At 37.3% G+C, this 24,793-nt stretch overlaps 1 protein-coding gene across 9 annotated transcripts in view; it reads right to left on the bottom strand.

The window, feature by feature from the left end:
- NFATC3 (nuclear factor of activated T cells 3) overlaps positions 1–24,793 on the bottom strand; it is a 94,479-nt gene that overhangs the window by 16,809 nt on the left and 52,877 nt on the right. For 6 of the 9 annotated variants that reach the window (XM_086351364.1, XM_086351365.1, XM_086351371.1 and 3 more), the window contains 5 exons: positions 19,210–19,382; positions 16,479–16,619; positions 13,918–13,973; positions 12,693–12,819; positions 6,045–7,046 (listed from right to left, as the gene is read on the bottom strand). In XM_086351364.1, the coding sequence (XP_086207490.1) occupies positions 6,045–7,046; positions 12,693–12,819; positions 13,918–13,973; positions 16,479–16,619; positions 19,210–19,382 (1,499 nt within the window). Of the gene's footprint in view, positions 1–3,501; positions 3,769–6,044; positions 7,047–12,692; positions 12,820–13,917; positions 13,974–16,478; positions 16,620–19,209; positions 19,383–24,793 lie in introns of those variants that run through there. The other 3 variants (XM_086351363.1, XM_086351367.1, XM_086351366.1) reach the window with 1 other exon arrangement.

Here is a 24,793-nt window from a genome sequence, read left to right as displayed (position 1 = left end):
GTCCCTAAGTGACTAAACACCTCATTTGTGACCCATCCTCATCATTGGCTATGCATTTATTTATTTAAATATAACAAACACCAGTAAAATAAGCATACAGCAGGTGGACTAGAACACTGACAATATTAGCTGTGCTGCTCCTCCATACCAGCATCCTGATTCTCCCATCCAAGTTAATCACCTGAATCTTGCACTTATCTTTCCCTAGGAACTTGAAGGCAGGTTCATCTGCTTGTCACCTATACCGAACCACAACAGCTGAGGTCACATTAGAGTCCCTGTTTACAGTCAAATTAGCAATTGCCCTACATTCAAGATCAGCATGTTACTTCAGAGCCTGCAAGTGGCAGTGTCAGTTTTCACCCACAACAGCAGGTCAGGCTATATTTAACGTGTACCCTCTTCTCTGCTGAAAAGCTGCAGCTGCGATTCTGTTAGTCTGTGAACACAGGAGGACAAGAGGGAACTGAGGGATTCTAATGGAAAGTTCTCACTGGTTTCAGCTCAATCACAAATTAGAAGAACCTGCATTTAAAGGTCTAAGACTAGTTTAACAATATTATAATCTTAATTAAAAATGCTTAAAACACAGCTGTGACAATTTCTACATTTTTGTACTGTTTTAATGTATATCACTTGGTCCAAATCTGGGACATACACACGATAAAGCACAGAAATGTTTAGGAAAAATTACAGTTCCAGGCACACAAACTTTAACACTGGAGTAAAAACTCAGATGTAACACATGCTTGTCAAGCAGGGACAATGGTATTAATACATCTAGGTAACAAGGAAAAAAAAAGTAGCAAAGGAGTTTTGAACAATATTCTAACTGGCTGAATAAGTATATATTACAAGTCTTCTAAGGAGACTGCTTCAAAGAGAACATCAATTGGTTAAGGTTGGTATTCTGCTGTTGCTATTATCCCAAGGAATAAACCCCTCTGAGGAGGGAGCCACATTACTCTGAAAATGTTTCTGAGACTCACCTGAGCCTGGAAGATTGATGTGAGGAACCCAAATCACCTCAATGAAACCAAACAAGGATAACTGCAAAGTTTAGTCTTGGGTTCCAAAAACAATACATGTAAAAATCCACGGAGGTGGGGCATGGGGTGGGGATACAAAATGGACATGATTCAGTTATGACTAATGACTAGTGCTTATGATTCACTAAATTAACAGCAAGATGGAACTAAGAAAATCCCCTGACCTACACCAAACTGATAAAATTTTCTGAACAAGGAAGGTGACAGCCCCAATCCACTTCTGAGCTGGCTAGAATGTTGCCTTCTGGATACGGCACTATGAAAAGAACTAAACCCCAGGGTTCAAACAAGGGAACAAGCATGTTATTAAGGCTGAGGGAAGGATGAGATTGCTCGAGTGTTTTTAACACTTAGGAAAGAGATAAAGATTTCACACACATGAAGGATTATTACAGAAGAATGATTAGATTTGCTCTGTATGATTCCAGACACATCAGAGCCCACACAAAACAAGGGCAGCTGGAACTTAAAAGGCCCTGAGATGTTCCAAAGAGCTGGAGAGGAAGAGACTAACAGGAATATAATATTACTAGGGACACCAGATAATGAATTCCAGTGTGAAAAAGGAGGGTGGAATAGAGAGGCTTTAAGACTTCATCTCTAATGAGAATTTAAAAATTTTTTTTCTTTTATTACAAAATTTATTTGCTCACGTTACATAAAAGTGGCTGGGAACTATGTTTCTCTTCACAAATTCTTATAAAGAATTCCACCTCTAGGATGGATTACTGATACACCTCAAAGAAAACAATGAGCAGAGAATCAAAACAATCATCCTTGTGCAGGATGTGTGAAAAGAAAAACAGCAAGACAGCTCATTTCTGATAAGTTACTATAGAAATCAGACTGGATACTTTCCATACTTGTTTCACAACACCATATGCCTGTTCATTAATAAAAACATCTAAGGTTAACAATAAAGGTATATGCTGCTGCTAAGTCGCTTCAGTCGTATTCGACTCTATGCGACCCCACAGACAGCAGCCACCAGGCTCCCCCGTCCCTGGGATTCTCCAGGCAAGAACACTGGAGTGGGTTGCCATTTCTTTCTCCACTAATGAGAATCTAAAATTTTAAGCCCTGGTCCCTCTCACAAACCAAAGCTCTGCTGAGAAAATAGCATTTTCTCTCATCTATTCTGCTGCACAGATGCTACTCTGCGGATGCTCTACATCCACAGTTTCAGACTACAGACTGATGAGAAACATGACTGCAAATACTGAAAAAACTCCTAGAGTCCTGAATTAGGAGCTCTGATTTGGGTTTTATTTATTTTTCTGACTTGGGTTTTACTCTGCTATTAAATCAGTGTTAACCTGGATGAATACCCTAAGCTCTGTAAAACTCAGATCCTCTACCTATAAAATGAAGGAGCTGTATTATTTTCAATTCTGTAAGTCTTGAATTTCCAAGCTGAGGTGCACTAATATCTTCTCTATTAAATGTCACTGAATTTATAATAAAAAATTAAGGTGTTAATGTCTGCATATCTAAAGGTAACAGACAAGTTTGAATGAGTCTTGACAAATTCTATTTTAATTAGAAATCTCAAAAATAAAAAGGATATTTGCTTTAATCTTTGATTAAAAAAAGAAAGGGGTAAATAAATATAAAACAGAAACAGGATTAACAAAGTTATTAAGATTAGATGATAAATATATTTTTCCTTCCCTGGTGGCTCAGAGGTTAAAGTACCTGCCTGCAATGCAGGAGACCCAGGTTCAATCCCTGGGTTGGGAAGATTCCCTGGAGAAGGAAATGGCAACCCACTCCAGTATTCTTACCTGGAGAATCCCATGGACGGAGGAGCCTGGTAGGCTACAGTCCACGGGGTCGCAAAGAGTCAGACACGACTGAGCAACTTAATTTACTTCACTATTTAACTAGTATAACACAATTAAAAAAAAAAAATTACTCATGTCCTCTAGTTGTAGAGTGGAAAATTACTCTGTACTTAATGCTTAGCACAATACAGAAAAGTTAAAATAAAATCTGAGCTCAAGTTAACTGCGAAGTTCACTTTAAGTAGTATACTTTCAATCACTTTTGGTATGTTTCATGGCTAACTTTTTTTTACTCTATTTTATTAAACATTATTGTTAATCTCCTACTGTACCTAATTTATAAATTAAATTTTATCATATGTATGTATACTTGTATAGGATGCTCAGGCGCTCAGTCATGTCTGTTTACAACTCCATGGATTGTAGCCCACCAGGCTCCTCTGTCCATGGGATTTCCCAAGCAAGAATACTGGGTGGGTTTTTATTACTTACTTTTAAAGCTTATCATAAAGTGGACATTCAAGTACTACAGAGTTCAAGGACTATGAAATACATAACTGTCGTTTTTTAATGAATTTATATTAAAACTCTGCAGAACCGTAGGATTTTCTAAGCATCTAGAAGTTCACCTTCAAAGGCAAATCTAAATAACGTAATCGATGAGTCAGTTGGCAAATATCAAAAATTCATTTTAGAGTTCATGTTAAGCATCAAAATGCAGAAATTATACATCTAAAATGTATAATCCAAGATATACAACCCATCCAAGATATACAATCCAAGATGCGCAGGAGTGTATTTTAATCCCCGAAACCCCTCTTTGATTACGGCTAGCGCCACTGAGCTCCTGTCAAGTCTCCTGACGGGTGGCAATGAGGGAATTCTGCAGCCAGTCCTTGTCCTCTGTGGGGCTGCAATCTGGGAACTTTGCTTAACTGTGAATGGGACAAAACGGAAACTATTTTACTTGCCCTCATAGATCTCATTTTTCCAGATTCTCTGCAATACATTTTCACATATTCAAAAGATGAAATAAAATCTTCATAAAACCTTTCTAAAAGTTCCAATTTACTGTGCCCCCAAATCACTCAGTCTGTAGTAAATTATAAAGAGTAAATTCCAGTTTTGGTGTGTTTTTAGAAAAAAAAAAAAGTCTTCACTTGGAAAGAAAATGAGCTGGAATATCCCATGAGACCTGCTTAATAAATCTTGTATCTTCAGTGCCATTACTGAAGAGGTAGGTTATCATACTCCAGGTCTCACCCTATGTTTCAGAGACTAAAATTTTAAACATGAACCCTGAAAGCAATACTAGTGTGACCAATCAGATGCAGTTGTGTACACACAGTCATGCAGAGAAATTCTACACATGCATTCTGGATAATGTTCCACTATTCTCGAGGAATGAAAAAAAGCCTGAGGGATCCCATTAAGCACTCAGTTCTAACCATCATGGTCTGCTACTGGTGGGGGCAGCTGCAGTGCTGCAAAAGAAAAAAAAAAGACTAGACTGAAAAGATCTGATTCCAGTCTCAGCTCTACAACTTACCAGCTATGTGACCTTCAGAAAGCCTAATTCCCTAAATGAAGCTATCTAGAGGATTCAGAGCATCACCAACTCAATGGACATGAGTTTGAGGAAGCTCCGGGAGTTGGTGATGGGCAGGGAAGCCTGGCATGCTGCAGTCCATGGGGTTGCAAAGAGTTGGACATGCCTGAGCAACTGAACTGAACTGAGAGGATTCAGTAAGAGTTTAATTAGACAACAATGCTACGAAAATTATAGGTTTTGCTTTAGTTTATTATACCTTTTGTTTACACACAAATGACCTGGCCAATCCCCTTGGCGCTTTGAAAGCCATCCTCTTCTTGCCATCTGCCCTCCAGCCACAGATAATCATGCTTTCCCAGACACAGCTTTATGTTTCTGCTTCTGTTGTCTGATTTTCCCTTTGATTCTCATTTACTGATACTACACTTGATCTTAGCCAAAAGGTTAAGAGGTGATTGATCCTCATTTACCGAAAAATATACTCATCCTCCAAGACTGGCTTAAATGTCATCTCCTCAAGGAAGCCTCTCTGAATCCTTCCTATAGAATCTTTCACATCTTTTTGCTGATCTCCTAATGTGCTTCTTTTATATCTTGGTTGTAAGTGACTAAGACCTACTGGATCATTGTTTCCTCATGACATTGTATCCTCATTTAATATGACAGTAAAGCCGTGGTGTCAAGTTGGGGATAGGGGTAGGGGCTCCCACATTTTATCATTTTATTTATCTTCCTTTTCTCTTTTGCTTGGAATTTGGAATTTAACACCAGCTTTGCAACCAAGGAGTAAATAGCCTCTCTAGATGTATAAAGGAGAGGACTGACCTAGTGTTAACTTTTCAATAGATTACAGAATGAGAACTAAAATTCTATTTCCATATTTCATACCGAAAAAATGTTACAGTTAGCTTTCACTGCATTCCTATTTAGACAGTTTTTCACTACCATATAAATGACAAAGCCAAGAATAAACTCTAAAATTATTACCTGAAAATTCTATCTTGGGGATTTTCAACTATTAATACTGCAGAATCTGCTGTCCAATTTATGATTTCATAAAATCAGAGGTCTACACACCAACTTGTTACATTTATATAAATAGCTTCTTTTTATCATGGTGCCAACAGTTGTACCAGCAGCAGCAAACCAGTCTGGACTTGTATCATCATCACTATCTGACTCAGCAAGCCGGCAGGGCCACAGAGAAGCAGGTTCTTTACTTGTGAAGAATCTCCTCAAGGACAGGAACTCTACCCTGATACATTTCTAGTATTTCTAGCATCTAACTCTGTGTCTTGCAAAGGGATAGGACTCTACAATGTTTACTGAATTAACATTTCTGAATTCCATTCTCTAGACGCTGCGACCTCACTATATGTTCTAGAAGAAAAACTGCCCAATAAAGCTCACATCTTCAGTTCCATCACAAATAGGTGGTAGGTTATTACTCAAGGTCTTAGCCTTCACAACAGATATAAGTAGTAAAATAGACTTTAAAGCATGTATGTTCATGTCTATCTCTCCAGAATCATATATTAACATATTTCTAGTAACAGCCCAACCATATGCAATAAACAATCGATGGTAACTTTCTCAAGACTCTTAAGAGAAGGAAGTTCCTGAATCGTCACTGCTTCAAGAACATAAAGATGAACTTACCATCATCTAAAGTGATGTCCTGCAGACCAATTGTAGAAAAATTAGGTTCCTGCTCTTCAGGTTCAGGTTTAATGTTCACAGTTGCCTCATCAGGTGGAAATGAAGCTGGATCACACAAACTGTGACATAATAAAGATGAAGGTGCAGAAATACCTCCCTGGCCTGTACTTTGTGCTTGAGCTGAGTGCTGTCCAGGATGCATTCTGGTGGCTAGAGACGGTGATGAGGCAGTTCCTGAGCTAGGAGAATGGTAAGGCATAGGCTGCAGCTGAGGAGATGGTGGCCCAGAAAGTGGCGAACTGGCCAGGGGATGAGAGGCTGCTGGGGAAGCGGTTGTAGCAGTCCCTGAATGTGAAGGACCATACATAATGGGTTGTAACTGAGAGGAAGGCTGACCTGTGACCTGATCGGCCACTGGAGAAGAAAGAGATCTTTGTCCTGTGTTTGAACAATGGTATCCCATTGTCTGCAGATGAGGCAGGGTCTGCACAGAATGAGGTGTGTGGGCTAAGAGATGTCCTGTTGAGCCTGAATTTGAAGAATGAAAAGGTATGGATGATGGTGTGTGACAGCCAAGATTTATTAAATTAGGAAGAGTTGCATCCTGCTGAAACAAAACTGGATCAAATTCTTGACTAGAGGCAGCATTAATAGGAAGACACGTTGGTCCATTGAATACAACATTAGTTTGCATAGGCTGATAGGAAGACCCCATAGGAGGTGTTGGTGTGACTTGAAAAGGCTGATGCACGACTGAAGAAGATATCATATGCTGTTCTTTACCAGCACTTTCATCCCTACACTGCAGCTGTGGCAGATGGGATGCAGTTACCATGGATGCATATGTTTGCTGGATGGGACAAACCAAGCTTCTCTGTGCAGACAGTACGCTGTCATGTAGGTGTCCTGTATCTGAGGAAGTCCTCTGAGTCTGGGCAGGATGAGGCAACGATGGAACTGAAGATAAGTCAATCTCTTCTCTGTGTTCTTGCTTCATCAAAACTGAAAAGGAAGCGATTAAAGCAAATGTTATTATATAACACATAAAATAATTATGAATAGTCTTCATTCTAGGCTATACAACTATATCATACATTCAAGTCAGGGGTTAAAAACTCAAAAGGCTTCAGGGAAGCCAGATAATTTAACCATATGTTTTTGCTTATACATTATGGATATCTCTGGAAAGATGTACAAGAAACTGGTAACTGTTGGGTTTACTACTGGGAAGGGAAAATAGGTGAACAGGAGAAGACTTACTTTTTACTGTAAAAAGTTTTGGGGCCTTTTGAATGTTTCTCACCATGTATATATATTATCTATTTAAAAATAAATAGTTTTTTAAAAACCTGAAGATCTTTATTCGGTAGAGATTATTATTACCCTGCCTCACAGATGACTATACTGAAGAGGAGATTAAAGACACTAAGATCTCACAGCAGCTAAGTGATATCATAAGGTCTTGAACACAGGTTTCTCTGCCTTCTGATTCTTGTTCAGGTATTTCAAGTTTGGTTCATTGTGTCTACTGGCTCCTGACCTCTCTAATGTCTTTTTTCTTCTGCCCTTAATGTCTTGATGTACTTACTTTTCTTCGACTTTGGCAGAACTAGAACTCTGTCCCTGCACTACTGGATTTTTTCATCTTTCACTTTGCCTCCAACTCTGGTCTCAGGAAAGCCACAGTGAATCCTATACCCAGAGTCATATTTCTACCTAAGGAGGGAGAATACCCAAGAAAGCCTATTCTCATCCTTTAATCCTGAATGAAACAGCTGGGATCCTTGGTTACATAAATGGGTGGTTATCATGTACTAAAAAGGACACAGAGGGACTGAAAACTACAGCATAACATCCACCTTTTTGTGTGTGTGATCTAATCCTTATTTCTACATTCCTGACCAATATTTGGGTATCCAGTCTGAGAACTCTGTTTTACTAAATCAAGTGCATGTTCACTCTGCCACATCAAGAATTATTCTTTTGGTCTATAAGGAATTCAGACTCCAACATGATGTCCTCAACACTGGTCTATGGTAATTTATTCTTGTCTGGAGGGAAATACAGTTAAACATATCTTACAATATCTACAATGAGACAAGTTTTGGAAACAGATTAATTCTACCTTTTGTATTATACAATCTATTTCTCAAATTTAGAATGTTGAAGAACAGAGGAATCCAGAAAAAAAAAAAAATCAACTGGTCTAGTGGTTTTCAAACCATGAGAAGTCTCGCACTCTTCTTCAAGTGATGGATATAGAATAGGATCCAAAGAGTAAAAGCTCTGGACTTCCCTTTCCAGTGCTAAAAGAGCACCCAAGCCAGCTTTATTCTCATAATATTGCTATTTGCATAAGATTTTTTTTGAAGAATGTGTGCTGTGCTCAGTCACACCTGACTCTTTGTGATCCCCATGGACTGTAGCCTGCCAGGCTTCTCTGTCCATGGGATTTTCCAGGCAAAAATACTGGAGTGGGTTGCCATTTCCTCCTCCAGGGTATCTTCCCAACAACCCAGGCATCAAACCCATGTCTCCTACATTGGCAGACAGATTCTTTACCACTATGCCTCCTGGGAAGCCCTTATTTGAAGAATAAAACAATCCAAACAATTTGAAAATCACTGTTTAGTATTATATCCTCTTTTACAGAGGTTAGGCAGTAGATACAGTCTGTGGCAGAACTGAGATTTGATCTTCTGATTTTAAGGCATGCTTTTCCTCCCAATCAAAACAACCAAAATATAAAAGTCAGTTTACCCAGTCAACTATTTAGAATACAGACTATACCCTCCCACAAGCGAAATATTATATATGAGAGTTTGACTCTAATACTGTCTGAAAAATCCCCATGATTCCAAAAACCAGAGCTCAGATGGTATCCCCATGTACAAATAACTTCTGCTGGACTTCAGAGGGAGATACACTTTCTCTGGGGTGGGGGTAGGGTCCCCCACATTGGAAGTTCTGAAGCTACTGAATACAAGCTGGGCAGAAGTTCAAGTAGCGGAACCCCAGGGAAGGGCTGTGTGCTTTATTACCGTCTGTGGTAAGGTTCATGTGTAAATCATACACATATGCTGTGAACTGTCTTCATTCAGAAAGCAAATGGATTGTGGGACAAATAATACTAAATATAATCCCTAATTAAAAACAATTTGTTTTTAAATTAGCCACTTGTAGTTAATGATTATTCCCCCTCTGGATATTGATACTGGTCAGATCCCTACTGTGAGGAAGTTGCCAAAAAGGAGGCAAATAAACAAATCCTTTAATTAAAAATAAGCAACTTACAAATATATAAAGTTTTTATAAGTAAAAATTAAAAAGGAATTATTGTTACACATAAAATGGCTAAAATCTCTACTATAAAGCATTCATACAAATTAATAAGACAAACATAGTAACTCTACCATAACAAAGGGTCATACAGTAGAATACTAAAAAGCTATTAAGATTCTGTAAAATTATCCGCTGATAAGAAAAAATAAAAATGTTCAGGTTATAAAATTAGAATATATATAAGATAGTATGGTCTCAGTTCTGTTTTTAAAATGATATAGTTATATATGGAATTAAAGGATCTAAAGAAGAGAATGATAGAGTGAAAGAGAATACCGATGCTTTAAAAATTTTTTTCAACTTGTCCTTTAAAAACGTTCACAGTAACATATTCGCCTTTGTAAAAACTTTATTCAAAATTTCATTTTAGAAAAAAGGTGAAAAAAGTAAAATGTGACAGACAAAAGGTAATAATCAAGCAGAATAAGGACTGTCCAAACACTTGTGTGTCCACTCTTCCTTCACTAGTGTGTGCCACGTGATTTGTATTCTGTCAACCACAAGGCCAGTGATGACAGCTCCAGTCCAATCCAATGTTCTCTCTGCACTCCAGGGCCCCATTGATTTCCATTCTCATATGGAATGCCCTCTAGGACTCTGTTTTTATATTGTCCTCTCAATTCAAGAGCTGCTAATGTAGAGGCATGATATTTGCTCCTTTCTGTCTGCCTGCTACCACCACTATGATGGTAGTAATCAACACCTCTAACATGCTGACACTACTGCCTTTTCCCCCCAACTCCAGAAGCTCTCTTCCTTCTTATTCAGGTTAGATTCTATAGTTCCTCATCTCAAAAGAATTTAGTAACATTCTTGGACCCTGGATGAGCCCTATTATTCATATTTCACCACCTGCCCTGAAGAATCTGAGTGCTGCTTAAGAAATTTACACAAGAGAGCTAATTCGTATCCATAAATTCACCAATATCAACATCAAAGGTGTCCTTTGATTATCCTATTAGGTTTCGGTGGTAACTTACTCTCCCCTCTCTTTACAATAACTTTTTCATATTTCTCCACACCATTAAACTGCCAAATTACCCACATTCTCCTCTCTCTGCTCACAGAAGGAGGCCGCATGTCATTCTTTATAAAAACAAAACTGAAGCTATCATTTGGAAACTCCCTAAACTCTCCACGACTAAGTCTGTAAACGTTCTTAATGTGCATCCATCTTCTTCATCTTCTTTACCTTCCCTCCTTTTCTTTTCCCATTTAAGGTCCATGTCAATTGGGATATTTTAAATCCTATCCTTTCCCTCTTCTCAGAAACCTGATATTCTTTGTTATCACTGATGCTCTCGCCTTTGTATACTCAAAATACACCAGATGTTTGAATCACGTTTTATTCTTCCTGGTCTTTCCTATATAAATTTCACACTCTATAGTTAGTTAATTTGAGGAAAGACTAAACTGGTCATTGACATCTTATAAACTGACAGAAGAACCATGGGAAAAAATCATTTTTGAAATACAGATCTGATCATGTCACCTCCCTGTTAAAGTTCACTTCTTACAACTCTTTTAATACTCTCTGATCCAACCAACGGTAAGGCCTTTGCATATGCTACAGCCTTTATGCGGAATGTTCTCCCACTCTTTATCTAATAGTAATTAACAGTATAGACTATTCAGCCATACTGCAAAGATTCATATCTCACGTTTGCCTTTGTTAGCTATGCGATCTCACTTCACTCACTTCCCAAATGGGGAGGGCAACACTATCTACCTTACAGCGTTATGGGAGAATAAATGAGTTTGTATGTATAAACTGCTTAAAATAGCACCTAGCACACACAAAATGCTCTGTCTGCGAAATAAATGAACAAATGGATGTAGTCTAGGTTAAGTTAGGAGCCCAGACTCTGGAACCTGACTATATATGATGTTTGGCTCTAGAATATATGCTTTGGGACCTTGGGCACATTACTTAGCCACTCAGTGTCCTCATTTGTAAAATAAGGCAACAACCTACCCCACAGGTTTAAGAGGATTAAATGAATACAGAAAGGGCTGAGAACAGTACTAAAACATAGTAAATGTTATGTAATTATAAACTATTACTGTTATTTTTCAGTTATTAACTCAAGCATCACTTGACAACCAGTTAGCCTAGCAAGAGTCCCTCTCTTATTTTCACCCACAGCATTGTTTCCCTTTCCTTAACAGTTCTTATATGTCTAACTACAAATTTATAAATTATTTACTTAGAGATTTATTAGCTTCTATTTGTTCCACTAGATTATAAGCTCCATGAGAGAGAAGCTAAGACAGGTTTTGCTCACTTAGTTTGCACCCTTAAATACTTATTGAATTAATGAATAAATGAAATGGCTAACCAAAATCCTTAAGTTTTCAAAGGTCTGAAAGTTATCTGAAATATTTTATTACCAAGTATTGTACTAACATGATCAGGTAATAATAATTTTCAGATTCTGGAATATAAGCAGTCTTCAGAGGCTATAAATGAAATACAGCCAGGCTTTAAAAAGAATATGGTGACAAATGAATGACTAATAACCAGAACCCTCTCAAACTCAGTGTTTGTTCTTTTCATTTACAATAAACCCTTTAAAAGTTTTTACAATAATAAGTTTTGGAGAATAAGCTTCATTATAATTTTTTTATCATATGTTCTGATGACTAATAATACAGCATCTAGCACAGAGAAGACCTCTATAAATGTTTGTTCTCTAAGAATGTAAACATCAGTATGAATTACTGCATATAATATTTATGTGTCACAATCCAGACCTGGAAAATTACAGCACTTGAGCTGCTGCAGAAAGAGGTGTGGAAGTCTTCTTTGTTAGGGTGTCTCTATAAAATCAGGAATTCTGCCATCAATGTTATATTCCCCCAAAGCCAACACAGGCTATAGTTGCTGCTTGCCAAATGAAAAATTTAAGGAGAAATTTCCCATTTTGATTGGAAATGGTTGAGATGAATACACTACAAAACAGGCACACTGCTTTTTTGCAGTGCGAAGGGCAGAAGGAAAGTTCACACGTATTCAGACATCTATCCTTCCAACAGTGCTGGTGACCTTTGGTAACTCCTGAAAAATGGACTTCAAATCTACATTCAACCTTCTAATTTCCTTATAACAAATGACAACAAAAAATAATTGTTATCGGCTCTAACATTTGAAGTAAATACAAACTTTACAGACAAGGCGTATACTGGGATTTTTATTCATTATAAGCACCCTATCTTAAACACACTAACTAATACAGGATTCACTGCATAACCTTATTCATTATGAAAGCAAGCTCTATAGCAAACCATCACAATAACTCCTCGTACCTGGTGTGTAAGTAAAACGTTGAGACTGGCTTTTTTTCCTCTTGCCATTGCAAAGATAAAAGTGCACCTGCACTGCAGCTGTAACTGCTGGGTTATGATATGGAGGAACTTCAAGGACAATGTGAGCCTAAGGAGCATGGAAAGCAAGATTGTGTTACACTCAGAACTAAAAATGAAATGCACCTGCTAAACTCAACACATCTCATGAGTCTTAACTACTCGGGCTCATTATGCACACTAACTGGTCATATAAGTCATCTGGGGATTTACTCTAAGGATACTTCAGTCTTAACAGAGAAAAGCTCTTTCAAGTAAACCATTAAAGGAGAAATTGCTTTTCACTCACCTACTTGGGTTTCTAGTTGAGGCAGAAATCAAAAGTCTTATTATTTACTATGTAGTCAGATATTTTGCTCTAATAAATATTACATGTTACTATACATCTTAAGTGAAAGCTTGTTCTAATTTTTAATCAAAGCTTAATAGCTCCCATATTGTGTTATAGATTTCTTATCATTTTTTTTTCTGGCCTTACTGCGTGGCCTGAGGGATCTCAGTTCTCTCACCAGGAATTGAACCTGGGCTACAGGAGGAAAAGCATCAAATCCTAACCACTAGGGAACGCCTTTATCTTAAATTTTACATTGAAAATGTTCTAAATGGCAAAACACAAAATCTGTATCTATATCAAGAATAATCTTACATATGCATAGAGAAAATTTTTAGTTCCAAGTCAACCACAATCCTTAATCTAACTTCTCTAGGTCTTTGGAGAACACTGTGGGAAGTAGTATTGCCTACCCCAGAGAAAATTCTGTCTCCATTCCAACCAGAATGAAGGGATCACAGCTTTCAGTGTTGAATCCTGGAAGGCTTAATGTGGAGGAGTTGGAAAGAGTATGTTAAATACAAAACCCCTGAGGGCTTGTCCTCCTATTTTTTTGCCCGTTGTTTAAAGATGTTCACTGAATTCAGAGAAGTAAATCAATGATAACTTCAGTAAGAACTTCTAATAATCTTTCATTTCTAATTTCTCCTTCCCTATCCACAAAAAAAGGGGAAGACACCAACAGTTTATCTTTCCTAAACTTTATTTTAGTACCAGGAAAGCAGTCTATCTCATGTCCAAACTTCTAAAAGAGACTCCTCATCTATACCACAAAGCAACATTATCTAATTTTCACATTAAGCATCTCAAATATTTCCAAAGAAATAAACTTCTTACCCCTTGACATTTTTCCTTGATTATTTTCCCTTCTACTTCCCACTGAGGTCGTCCATCTATTGAAAGAAACAATTTACAGTTAAAAGGAAGTCAAAAAGCATGCAAACAAAATCTAACTTATTTAGTATCACAAGTTTATTGGCAAAAGGAATCTTTATCTCACTGACTTCTGTTATGAAAATGTCTACCCATGGGGAAAAAAATGTGAAGAAAGATCTTAGGCTACCTGAATTTGCAGGGCCTGTAGACTTTAGTCTACTAAGTGATGTATGAAAATCTTCTGAGAACACCTCTACAAAGTGGCGGCCAACTTCTTTCTGCTTGTGTGCCTTAAAGTAATGAGAAACTCATTCCCTAACCAAGTAACCCATTTCATCTTTGGATAATAACTGCTGCTAGAAAACTGCTCTGTCTTAATGATAGATAACATGTCTCCTTCAAGTACCCAACCTCTGGCCTAAGCACTACTCCTTGTAGCCACCCCCTAAAAATCTTGAGCGTCTCTGTGAGACAGTATTTCATATGTTTAAAAGCATCTGTGTTTTCCTGTCTCCTTTTCTGCTGCCTAGCACCTCTAGTTCCGCATCTGTTCCTTAAACGATATTTTAGCCCCCCTAGTCACTCTTCTTTGAACAGTCTTCCAGTGTGACCATCTCCCTCCAAATGCATCAGGCTGAGGACTGAATAGACCAGGTGAGAAATGACTCAACATGACAGAGAGTGACTGAGGCTCTTGTTGTCTTACATGGAGATGCCATGTCTCTGTGAATATGTTATCTGAGGCAGCTACACTATAAAGAAAGTGTCTGACACTTCACATGTGGCCAGCAAGTGTCCCTCAGTCTGCCACATTTCCTACTGCCAAGCTCAAGCTCCCACACTGTGTACTCATGCAGCTGGGTTTGTTTTGTTTTTTTTTTTAACCCCCAGCCCTTGCTATGTGAGTTTCCCCCTACTAGACTTCATTTTCTAGGATTGCTTGGCTTGTCAAGATCTTAGAAACAGATGGTCTTGTGAATAATTTGCTAGGCTTTCCAGATTTGGGTCACCACAGATCTTTATTATCTGGTTTCTGTCTCTTCGTCACAAGTGACTTGTTTACCTGGGGAGCACCCCATATGCTACTAGTGCTCGCATTCCAGTCTAATGTGCAGCTATTCTAAAGCATTCTTTTTATGTCATGGGCATTCACCCAGTGACAAAACCAAAAAGTACCTTCACTGCTAGGATGACTTCATCTGGTCTGTGAAGACTTGGTGAAATGCCTTTTCACCACTTTCTACTCCAACAACTAAGTATGAGCTACCCTTGTGCACAAATGCTATGCCTACTCAGAACTACAGCTCAGTTCAGCAATCATTTGCTGGGTCTCAACTTGCCAGGCACTCTGGGTTGCCAAAATAAGAGACAGGATACCCTACCTTCTGTCTGTGGATGAAAGGCAAATATAAACAGTTCACTATAATGAAATATGGTGGTTACAATAATTAATAAAGACGCATTCTGGATGTACTAGGAGATAGATGCCAGGGTCCTTATAACCGAGTCTTGGCTACTGTAAACACTGTGCAATGAACATGGGACTGTGTATGTTTTTTTGAGATAGTATGTCTATTTTCTTCAGATAAATACCCAGAAGTGGAACTGCTGGATCATATGGTAGTTCTACTTTAAATTTTTTAAGGAATCTCCAAAATATCTTCTATAGTGACTGCATCAGTTCACATTCCCACAAACAGTATACAATTCCCTTTTGTTCACAGACTTGCCAACACTTGTTTCTTCCAGCTTTTTTTTTTTTTAACAATAGCCATTCTAAGAGGTGTGAGGTAGTATCTATGGTTTTGTGTTTTTCTTTTTTGGGGGGGACTTTGCCGGGTCTTCACTGCGGCATGTGGGATCTAGCTCCCTGACCAGGGAATGAACCTGAGACCCCTACATTGAGAGAATGGAGTCTTAGCCACTGGACTACCAGGGAAGAAGTCCCTCTCTATGGTTTTGACTTGCATTTCACTGATGATTAACAATGTAGAGAAAGAATCTTCGTATTTGTTGGTTATCTATGTTCTTCTTTGGAAAAATGTCTACTGGGATCTTCTGCTTATTTCTTAATTGGGATTGTCTGATTTTTTACTACTGAGCTGTATGAACTCTTTATGTGCTTTGGAAATATTTTCTCTCGTTCAGTAGGCTGCTTTCTCATCTTGTGGATAGTTTGTTTTGTTGTGTGGCTTTTTAAGTTTGATGTAGTCTGTTTTATTTCTGCTATTGCTGCTTTTGGTGTCAGATTCAAAAAATCACTGTCAAGACCTATGCCATGGCTTACTACCTAAGTTTTCTTCCAGTTTTACTGTTTCAGGTTTTACATTTAAGTCTTCAATCTATTTTGAGTTCATTTTTGTGTATGGTTTAAGAGAGTGGCCCAGTTCATCTATTTTATATATAGTAGTTTGTATCTTCTTATTCCAAACTCCTAATTTATCCCTTCTCTCTCCTATCCCCTTTGGTATCCATAAGTTTGTTTTCTATGTCTGTGTCAACTCAAATCTTATATTATTTACCTTGTCCTTTTTCAAGAAAGATGATTTTGGATTCTGGAAGAAAATTAGATCCAGTAACAATCATTTCATGACCTCCATTTACAGAACAACTGTTGATACTGTACTTCTCAATATGAGGAAGTTCTTGGGCAGACCGCTGAGCTGTTTTTTAACAGTGGAGAAAAATAAATACTAGTTTACAGTCTTTCACATGTAAATGACAAATTCTAGCTATAAAAGAAGAAAATTCTGGGCTTTTATAAAATGCAGGACAATATTAATAATATCTAAATAACTATGCTATTTAGAAAACAAAATACTTATTAGTCATGTGATTCTACATTATTAGACTACAACTATAGAGAAACTAATAAAGAGAAATTAATCAATGCCCGCAACTTATGTTGACTCCAACACATTTACCTCATCCACTTTTCTCTTTTTAGCTTAATACATTTCTTCCCTACAATTTGCCTTTTAAAATTGGAAAATTTAATATAAGAAGAAAACTAAGCCCAAAAATGCATAATTATATTACATACAATTAAAAGAAGACAAGTTTCTAAAGAACAAACACCAAGTAAATCTTTCATCAAGAAAATAGCAAAAAAGAAAATAGCCAGATCATCAAGACATCAGGATTACATTTTGGATGATCTTCTGAATAACTAAACAAAGTATACATGAAGTACACATTTCAATACAGAATTTTAAAAAATGAACATAAATATTTCTTAGTGCACTCTACTCTTCCTTCCCAGGATATATGAACACAATTTATCTTAAAGCTTGTAAGTTATTATTTAAAGTATTAACTTTTCCTTGGTGCCATCGTTTTCTGATATCAACTGAGTTCAACTGTTGTATTTTCTGGAGATCCTATTTCTAGCCTTTCTTTTCTTTTTTTAAAAAATGCTTGAGTTTCAAGCTATACTTCTTTTGACTGCTTAGGTTCTCTAAGGGTTTATTCCTGTCAAAGGCCTCAATAACTATGTTTCTCTCTGGATTAAAATAAAGTGTGGACTATACTTTCTTCTTCATGTTTTGGAAACAGGTCTACTTTTAGTCCTACTACTTGGGTGGAAAATTGGTGGCTTAGAGGGTCAGCTGTGTTTTGTTTGGCCAAAACACATTTTTAAGAAATTTAAACAATTTGACTGCCTTTATGATGCATGCAGTCCCAGTTCACTATGTCTCTTCCAAGTACTTCACACCAAGCCACAAAAGGTATATGAACTGGGATCCTAGTCCTGTTCAAAGACAATGTGTCATAGGGGATGGGTCCGGTTAGGATGAGCTACAATTTGGAAAGTACCAAGTACCAACCTAGATCTCAGAAAACATTTATGAAAACATTATGTCCCTATTTATGTTTTAAATGGCCCAACAGAGAAGGAGCATAAAAACAAGCACTGACCAGCTTAGGGAGTAAGACTAATTATTTATGGTGGAAACCAACCATCACAAGTACATTTGCTGAACACTCAAACTGTGTTCAGCAAATGGTATAGCCATAATAAAATATTATGCATGTGCTAAAAGTATTTTTGAAGAATATTTAACAATATGAAAAAATGCCCATTATAAGTGAAAATACCAAATACTCAAATACTCAGACCCAAAAAAATCCAGAAAATGGTTAATAGTGACTATATCAGAGAAGTGACATTACAAAAGATTTTAATGCTACTCTTTATACCAATCTGTGTTTTCTATATTCTCAACAGTCACACATTAAGTTAATAAACTAAAAGAGAAAACAAAATAATTTTAGCATGAATTCATCTCAAAAACTCAAGCTACTCTATGAACTTAAAATTATTTAAATTATGTTGCTAAAAATTAGAGAAATATATGCTTAAATGGGCACTTGTCTGGCAGAGTAACAAAAATTATGGCAACAAAAGCTGTTTCTAAGAAGAGGAATTAGCTGACTTGAAAATTTACTTTTCATTCTATACTTTTTTTTTAGGTAAGAAGTGGATTTATTCAGATTCAGAGAGAAGCACACTCCATAGTGTTGGCCACCACAGAGGGCAAGTGCAGGGGCCTCACTCTATACTTTTATTCATTTAAAATTCTGTACCATATACCTGTATTATCTATTAAAAGTTAATACAAAAATTATGCCCTAAAGGATCTAAACCACAATCTCAGTATTTCAGTACTAACAGCTAACCTGCCTGAGGTCCACAGTTCTCAATCCACAGCTTGAGTAGATATCGGGTTCTAGGGCCTTTTTCAATTTCTTGGCCTTGAAAATCTGGGTAAATGATACTCACTTTCTCAAGCTGGTGTAAATAAATATACAATTAAAAGCCAAAAGCCTGTGAGTCCATAGTTAGGTGAAGTGTCAGCTCGTAAAGACAGACATCTTCCAACATTTTAATAAAACGAAGGTGACCAAGTAATAGTGACACTTAGTGTCAGACTCATAGCTTCATGACTTGGTTCTCAGGTGTCATCAAGCCCCTTTCCTCATTTACAGGTAAGAAAACTGTAGTCAAGAGAATAATGTCTATAGCCACACAGGCTACCTAGGGTCTGATTATAATGCAAAACCATTTCCTAACTCCAAGATCAGTACTTACTTCCACTACACATGTAGTTTATTTCTATATAAGAAAATCACACCAGCTATCCAGACCCTGGGTTTCAGTTTACTTTTGATCTCAACATAATAAATAAAACAGAAAATGAAAATGACCTTTTATAAACAAAATTTAAAAAACAGCATCACAAGCTCACTTACAGCATTCAACAGGTATAGAAGCTGTTTGCAGAGAAAGGACTTTTCCATTGGGCTGTGGGATGTGTACACGAAACACAAGTCGAACTCTAGTATTCTTTCTGCCGATATCAGTTTCTCCTTTTCGAAGTTCTATATCTGAATTTCGGAGTTTCAAAATACCGGCACAGTCAATACTAGTGGAAAAGAATATACAAGTATTATTGGCTAACTGAAATTAGTGGTTCCAAAAAACTCAGCTAAACAGTTATGTTAACTGGCCAGGCACAACTATCACAACCTAAAATCACGTCAAAAAAGAAAGATATGACTGCTATTTTCTGCTATTTAAATTAAAAATAGGATTAAAAATGTTTTGGATGACAAATAATACTAAGTGTACCAACTGACTGTAAAGAGGGATGTAAATAATTCCTCCCCATACCTGTATTCCCATGCCACTTTTCCTATTAAGAGGTAGAGTAACGATGTCCCCTCTCCTTGACAGTGGGCCTTATGATTTCCTTTGACAAACAATGTGGCCAAGTGATGCTGTGTAAGTTACAAGTCTAGCCCTGAAGAAGCTCTAGAGCTTCCACTTTTGTTCTTTTGGAGCCCTGAGACACAATGAAGAAGCCCAACTAGTATGCTGGAGAGAAAGGCCCAGATAATCCTCAACTACTCCGCACTACTCCAGCTGAAATCAGGTACACAAATGATTCCAGCTACCACTACATGAATGGACCAGCTGAGTCCAGCCAACGAAAAGAATCATGAAAAATAATAAACAGTTACTACTTTAAGCCACTAAATTTTGAGGTGGTTTGTTACAGAACTAGATAAGTGAAATATAAAGTGAAAGGCTCTAATTCTATACATATAACTTAGCCCAGAAAAGATTAATTTATAGGACCACAAATAAGTCATCAATAACATATTAAAACTTTTATACATTTATTAATAAAAACAACTCATCAGGCTTGAACCAAAAAAGCTCAAGAAGAATCTGAAAAATATAATATTTTCACCTTCAAAAAGGCAAGGAAATTTCTAAAAAAGTAATATTTTTTAAAATAAACTTTTTTATTTATAAATAAACTGTATTTAGCTAATATTGAAAAACTGTACCTTAGCTCAAAACAGTACTGATCAAATTGTATCAAGCTAGTATTCATGCTCATATGCCAAATGAGTATTTGGTGGGAAATACCAGAGATTATCAATTTTTATTGAGTTTCAAGGGAAGGTATTTTAGCAGACAGTTAAGTTTCTAGCAGATGACGTGGAGTATCAGAAATGACTATCTTAAACTCTGGCTAAGCAATGCGAGAAAAGAAAAAAGCAACCAAACAAAACCTAAATTTATAGGAATGATAGTAACTATTAATTTCTACTTAAACACAATTATATCCTAGATCAGAATATAACACTGCCACATCCATTTTCATCAAGTTCTAAATCAAGGAGGAGTTATGAGTAGGGAAGGCAATGAATATTGGCATACTACATTTAAAGCATCTTGTAGAGTGGTTCTATGGTTATGGGTTGAATATCAGTCTTAATTAAAGGATATTACCCATACAAGATAGATTAGGTTTGAAACGACCTAATTTATGGGATAGCAGGCAGAACAAAGGGGCTATCTCCCAATCTTCCCCCACACTACTGCTCTGAGAGAACAGTAGAGCTTTTTCTTTCTTTTGGCCGCATCATACAGGATACTAGATCCCTGACTAGGGATAAAACTGGCACACCCTGCAGTGGAAGTTGTTGTTCAGTCGCACAGTCGTGTCAAACTCTGCGACACCATGGACTGCAGCACGCTAGGCTTCCCTGTCCTTCCCCATCTCCCAGAGCTTGCTCAAACTCATGTTCATTGAGTCAGGGATGCCATCCAATCATCTCATCCTCTGTCATCCCCTTCTCCTTCTGCCTTCAATATTTCCCAGAATTAAGGTCTTTTCTAATAAGTTGGCTCTTTCGCATCAGGTGGCCGAAGTATTGGAACTTCAGCATTAGCCCTTCTAATGAGTATTCAGGATTGATCTCCTTTAGAATGGACTGGTTTGATCTCCTTGCTGTCCAAGCGACTCTCAAGAGTCTTCTCCAACACCACAGCTCACAAGCATCGATTCTTTGGCACTCAGCCTTCTTTATGGTCCAACTCTCACATCCATACATGACTACTGAAAAAACCACAGCTTTGACTAGATGGACCTTTGCTGGTAATGTCATGTCTCTGCTTTTTAATATGCTGTCTATGTTTGTCACAGCTTTTCTTCCAAGGAGCAAGGGTCTTTTAACTTCATGGCTACAGCCACCATCTGCAGTGATACTGGAGCCCAAGAAAAGAAAGTCTGTCACTGTTTCCATTATTTCCCCATCTATTTGCCATGAAGTGATGGGACTGGATGCCATGATCTTCATTTTTTAATGCTGAGTTTTAAGCTAACTTTTTCACTCTCCTCTTTCACTTTCATCAAGAGGTTCCTCAGTTTCTCTTCGCTTTCTGCCATAAGGGTGGTGTGTCATCTGCGTATCTGAGATCACTGATATTTCTCCCCACAATCTTGATTCCAGCCTGTGCTTCATCCAGCCCTGCATTTCGCATGATATACTCTGCATGTAACTTAAACAAGCAAAGTGACAATATACAGCCTTGACACACTCCTTTCCCAATTTGGAACCAGTCTGCTGTTCCATGTCCTGTTCTAATTGTTGCTTCTTGACCTACATACAGGTTTCCCAGGAGGCAGGCAAGGTAGTCTGGTATTCCCATCTCTTTAAGAATGTTTCACAGTTTGTTGTGATCCACACAGTCAAAGGCTTTGACTCCACTAGCTTTGTTCATAATGATGCTTCCTAAGGCCCACTTGACTTCACATTGCAGGATGTCTGGCTCTAGATAAGTTATCACACCATGGGTCATTAAGACTTTTTGTGTATAGTTCTTCTGTGTATTCTTGCCATTTCTTCTTAATATCTTCTGCTTCTGTTAGGTCCACACTGTTTCTGTCCTTTAGTGTTCCCATCTTTGCATGAAATGTTCCCTTGGTATTGCTAATTTTCTTGAAGAGATCTCTAGCCTTTCCCATTCTACTGTTTTCCTCTATTTCTTTGCATTGTTCACTTAGGAGGGCTTTCTTATTTTTCCTTGCTATTCTTTGGAACTCTGGATTCAGATGGGTATACCTTTCCTTTTTGCGTTTGCCTTTCACTTCTCTTCTTTTCTCAACTAAATTGTAAGGCCTCCTCAGACAACCATTTTGCCTTTGTGCATTTCTTTTTCTTGGGGATGGTTTTGATCACTGCCTCCTATACAATGACACGAACCTCTGTCCATGGTTCTTCAGGCATTCTCTATCAGATCTAATCCCTTCAATCTATTTGTCACTTCCACTGTATAATTGTAAGGGATCTAATTTAGGTCATACTTGAATGGCTTAGTGGTTTTCCCTACTTTCTTCAATTTAAGTCTGAATTTGTTCTTTCTGGTCTATTCCAGGCAGTCAGTGTCTGCCACCTCCGGTTGGGGAAGGGAACATGAATCTTTACTACCACCTCTATTTCATGTTTGGATCCTACAGTTCTGATAAGTTCACATTATTTGGTACGTAAGGCTTTCTTAAATTCTTGAAAATCTGTCTTAGAAACTCATGTACTCTGTTTTCTTTAATTTATTGATTTATACATTATTTTAAAAAATGATTTGAGGCATTTTACAACATAAACACGAATAACGTCAAGAAGAAAGAAATAGAAAAAAATTTTTAAATAGAAGAAACAGGAAATAAATATATCCCAAATCTAACGTTACGTGAATTACTATAATTACTATAATTGAGCTTGATCATGAACTTCCAGGAAGCCGAGGCAAAAAATAACAATGATAAAGTTTTTGTAGGTCTCTCCTTGTCTGGTAAAGTCTACTGCTTAAAATATCCAGAGGAATGAATGGAAACATGGCCTGCAAACTGTCACCTAAGAAGCAATTTTATGAATTCTTAGAAAAAGATAGTTCAAAGTTGATTTTCAATTTCCCCTCTGCATCTGAATAACAGTATTTTCATGTGTTTTTGATGCTAAATGAAAAAGATCCTAGGGAATTCCCTGGTCATCCTGTGGTTAGAATTCTGTGCTTCCACTGCCAAGGACTGAGGTTTGATCCCTGGTTGGGGAACTAAGATCCCGTAAGTCTCGTGGTGCAGCTAAAAAAAATTTAAAAAGTAAGATCCAAGAGTAAAAGGGAGGAAGGGAGGTAAGCCTTCTTGCATTCTCATTAGAGGCTGGCCACCTCACCTTATTTGAAAATGGGTCAAACAGGATGCCTGGAAACAGAGTTAACATTTTTCTTTAAGAGTTTTGCTCATGTACCTGAATAAGGATCACCTGAGAATACAAAGTTCTTTTTATATACTGCAGAACACAGAAAGTATAAGAGTAGAGATTATCAGCTAACAGTGCCCCAGCCATGAAAAAACTCTCATTTTAGCCCATGTATTGACTTAATAGGATCCAGTTCTCGAGTACTATTGACTTGAACAAAGCAGGCAAAGATAAGGTTTTATTTAAATCTATATTAATTTTTCTTTTCTGCTAGTAAGTAGATAAAAGCAATTCTTATTTTATAATTGTACAGTTATATCATAAATTACCATGTCTTCAGGGGTATATTCAATTAAATAAAAATATAAATTTAAAAGAGGAGAGCCTGAGACTGAAATCCGATTTTAATAGGACTATTCTTCCAATAGCCTGGGACAGATATCAATGCCACCTTAAGAAAGACCTATATTATAGTTTGAAACAATTTCTCTAAAAAAGTCACTGTAAGTTTCACATACCTGATTGTGGCAAAGTAATAGTTGCCTACTAAATATCCTTTTTCTGTTTTTCTCAGTAACAGACCCCTATCTTGTTAGGGGTGGCAATGTACTCAGGTTAAAAAACAAAACAAAACATATCCAGGTCTTCCCTATATACAAGGATGATCAATGAGATGCAATAAAAGTGTTGGGTAAGTTTCTGGGAAAAGCTGTTTAAAGAGGCCTGACTCAGATGAAAATTCTCTCCCACCCTTCCTCCTACCCCTTCTTCCTATTCCTTCTAGGATTACAGGTATGATGGCAAAAGCTCTAGCTGCCACTGTGGATCATGAGGTAATCTTGAGGACGAAAACTACAACCTAAAAATAGCAAACAAAAAACAGAAGGAGCTTGGGGCCCCAATGACTTATGGAGCCACTATGCCAGCCCTAAAATGCCTATCTGTATATTTCTTTTGCAGAAAGAAAAATTAAACCTCTCGCTGTTTAAGCCACTGCACTTCAGGTTTCTATTACAGGTACTATACATTCCTAACTAATCCACTTGAACAAAACTCTACTGCATTCTCATTCAGAATTTGGCAAAATCTCATTTTATTTGGATATGGATAAAATGGGACATCTGAAAGCAGTCAAAAGTTTTCTTTAAGGAAACTTATCACAATTGTTCTGCAATTATTTATTGTCAATCCTATGAAATTAAAAGACATTTACTCCTTGGAAGGAATGTTATGACCAACCTAGACCGCATATTAAAAAGCAGAGACATTACTTTGCCAACAA

The sequence above is a fragment of the Bos grunniens genome, chromosome 18, assembly GCF_055505025.1.
Source record: "Bos grunniens cultivar Pamir isolate PY7600 chromosome 18, Bosgru_T2T1.0, whole genome shotgun sequence".
NCBI lineage: Eukaryota > Metazoa > Chordata > Mammalia > Artiodactyla > Bovidae > Bos > Bos grunniens.
This window is presented reverse-complemented; position numbering and strand designations above follow the sequence as displayed.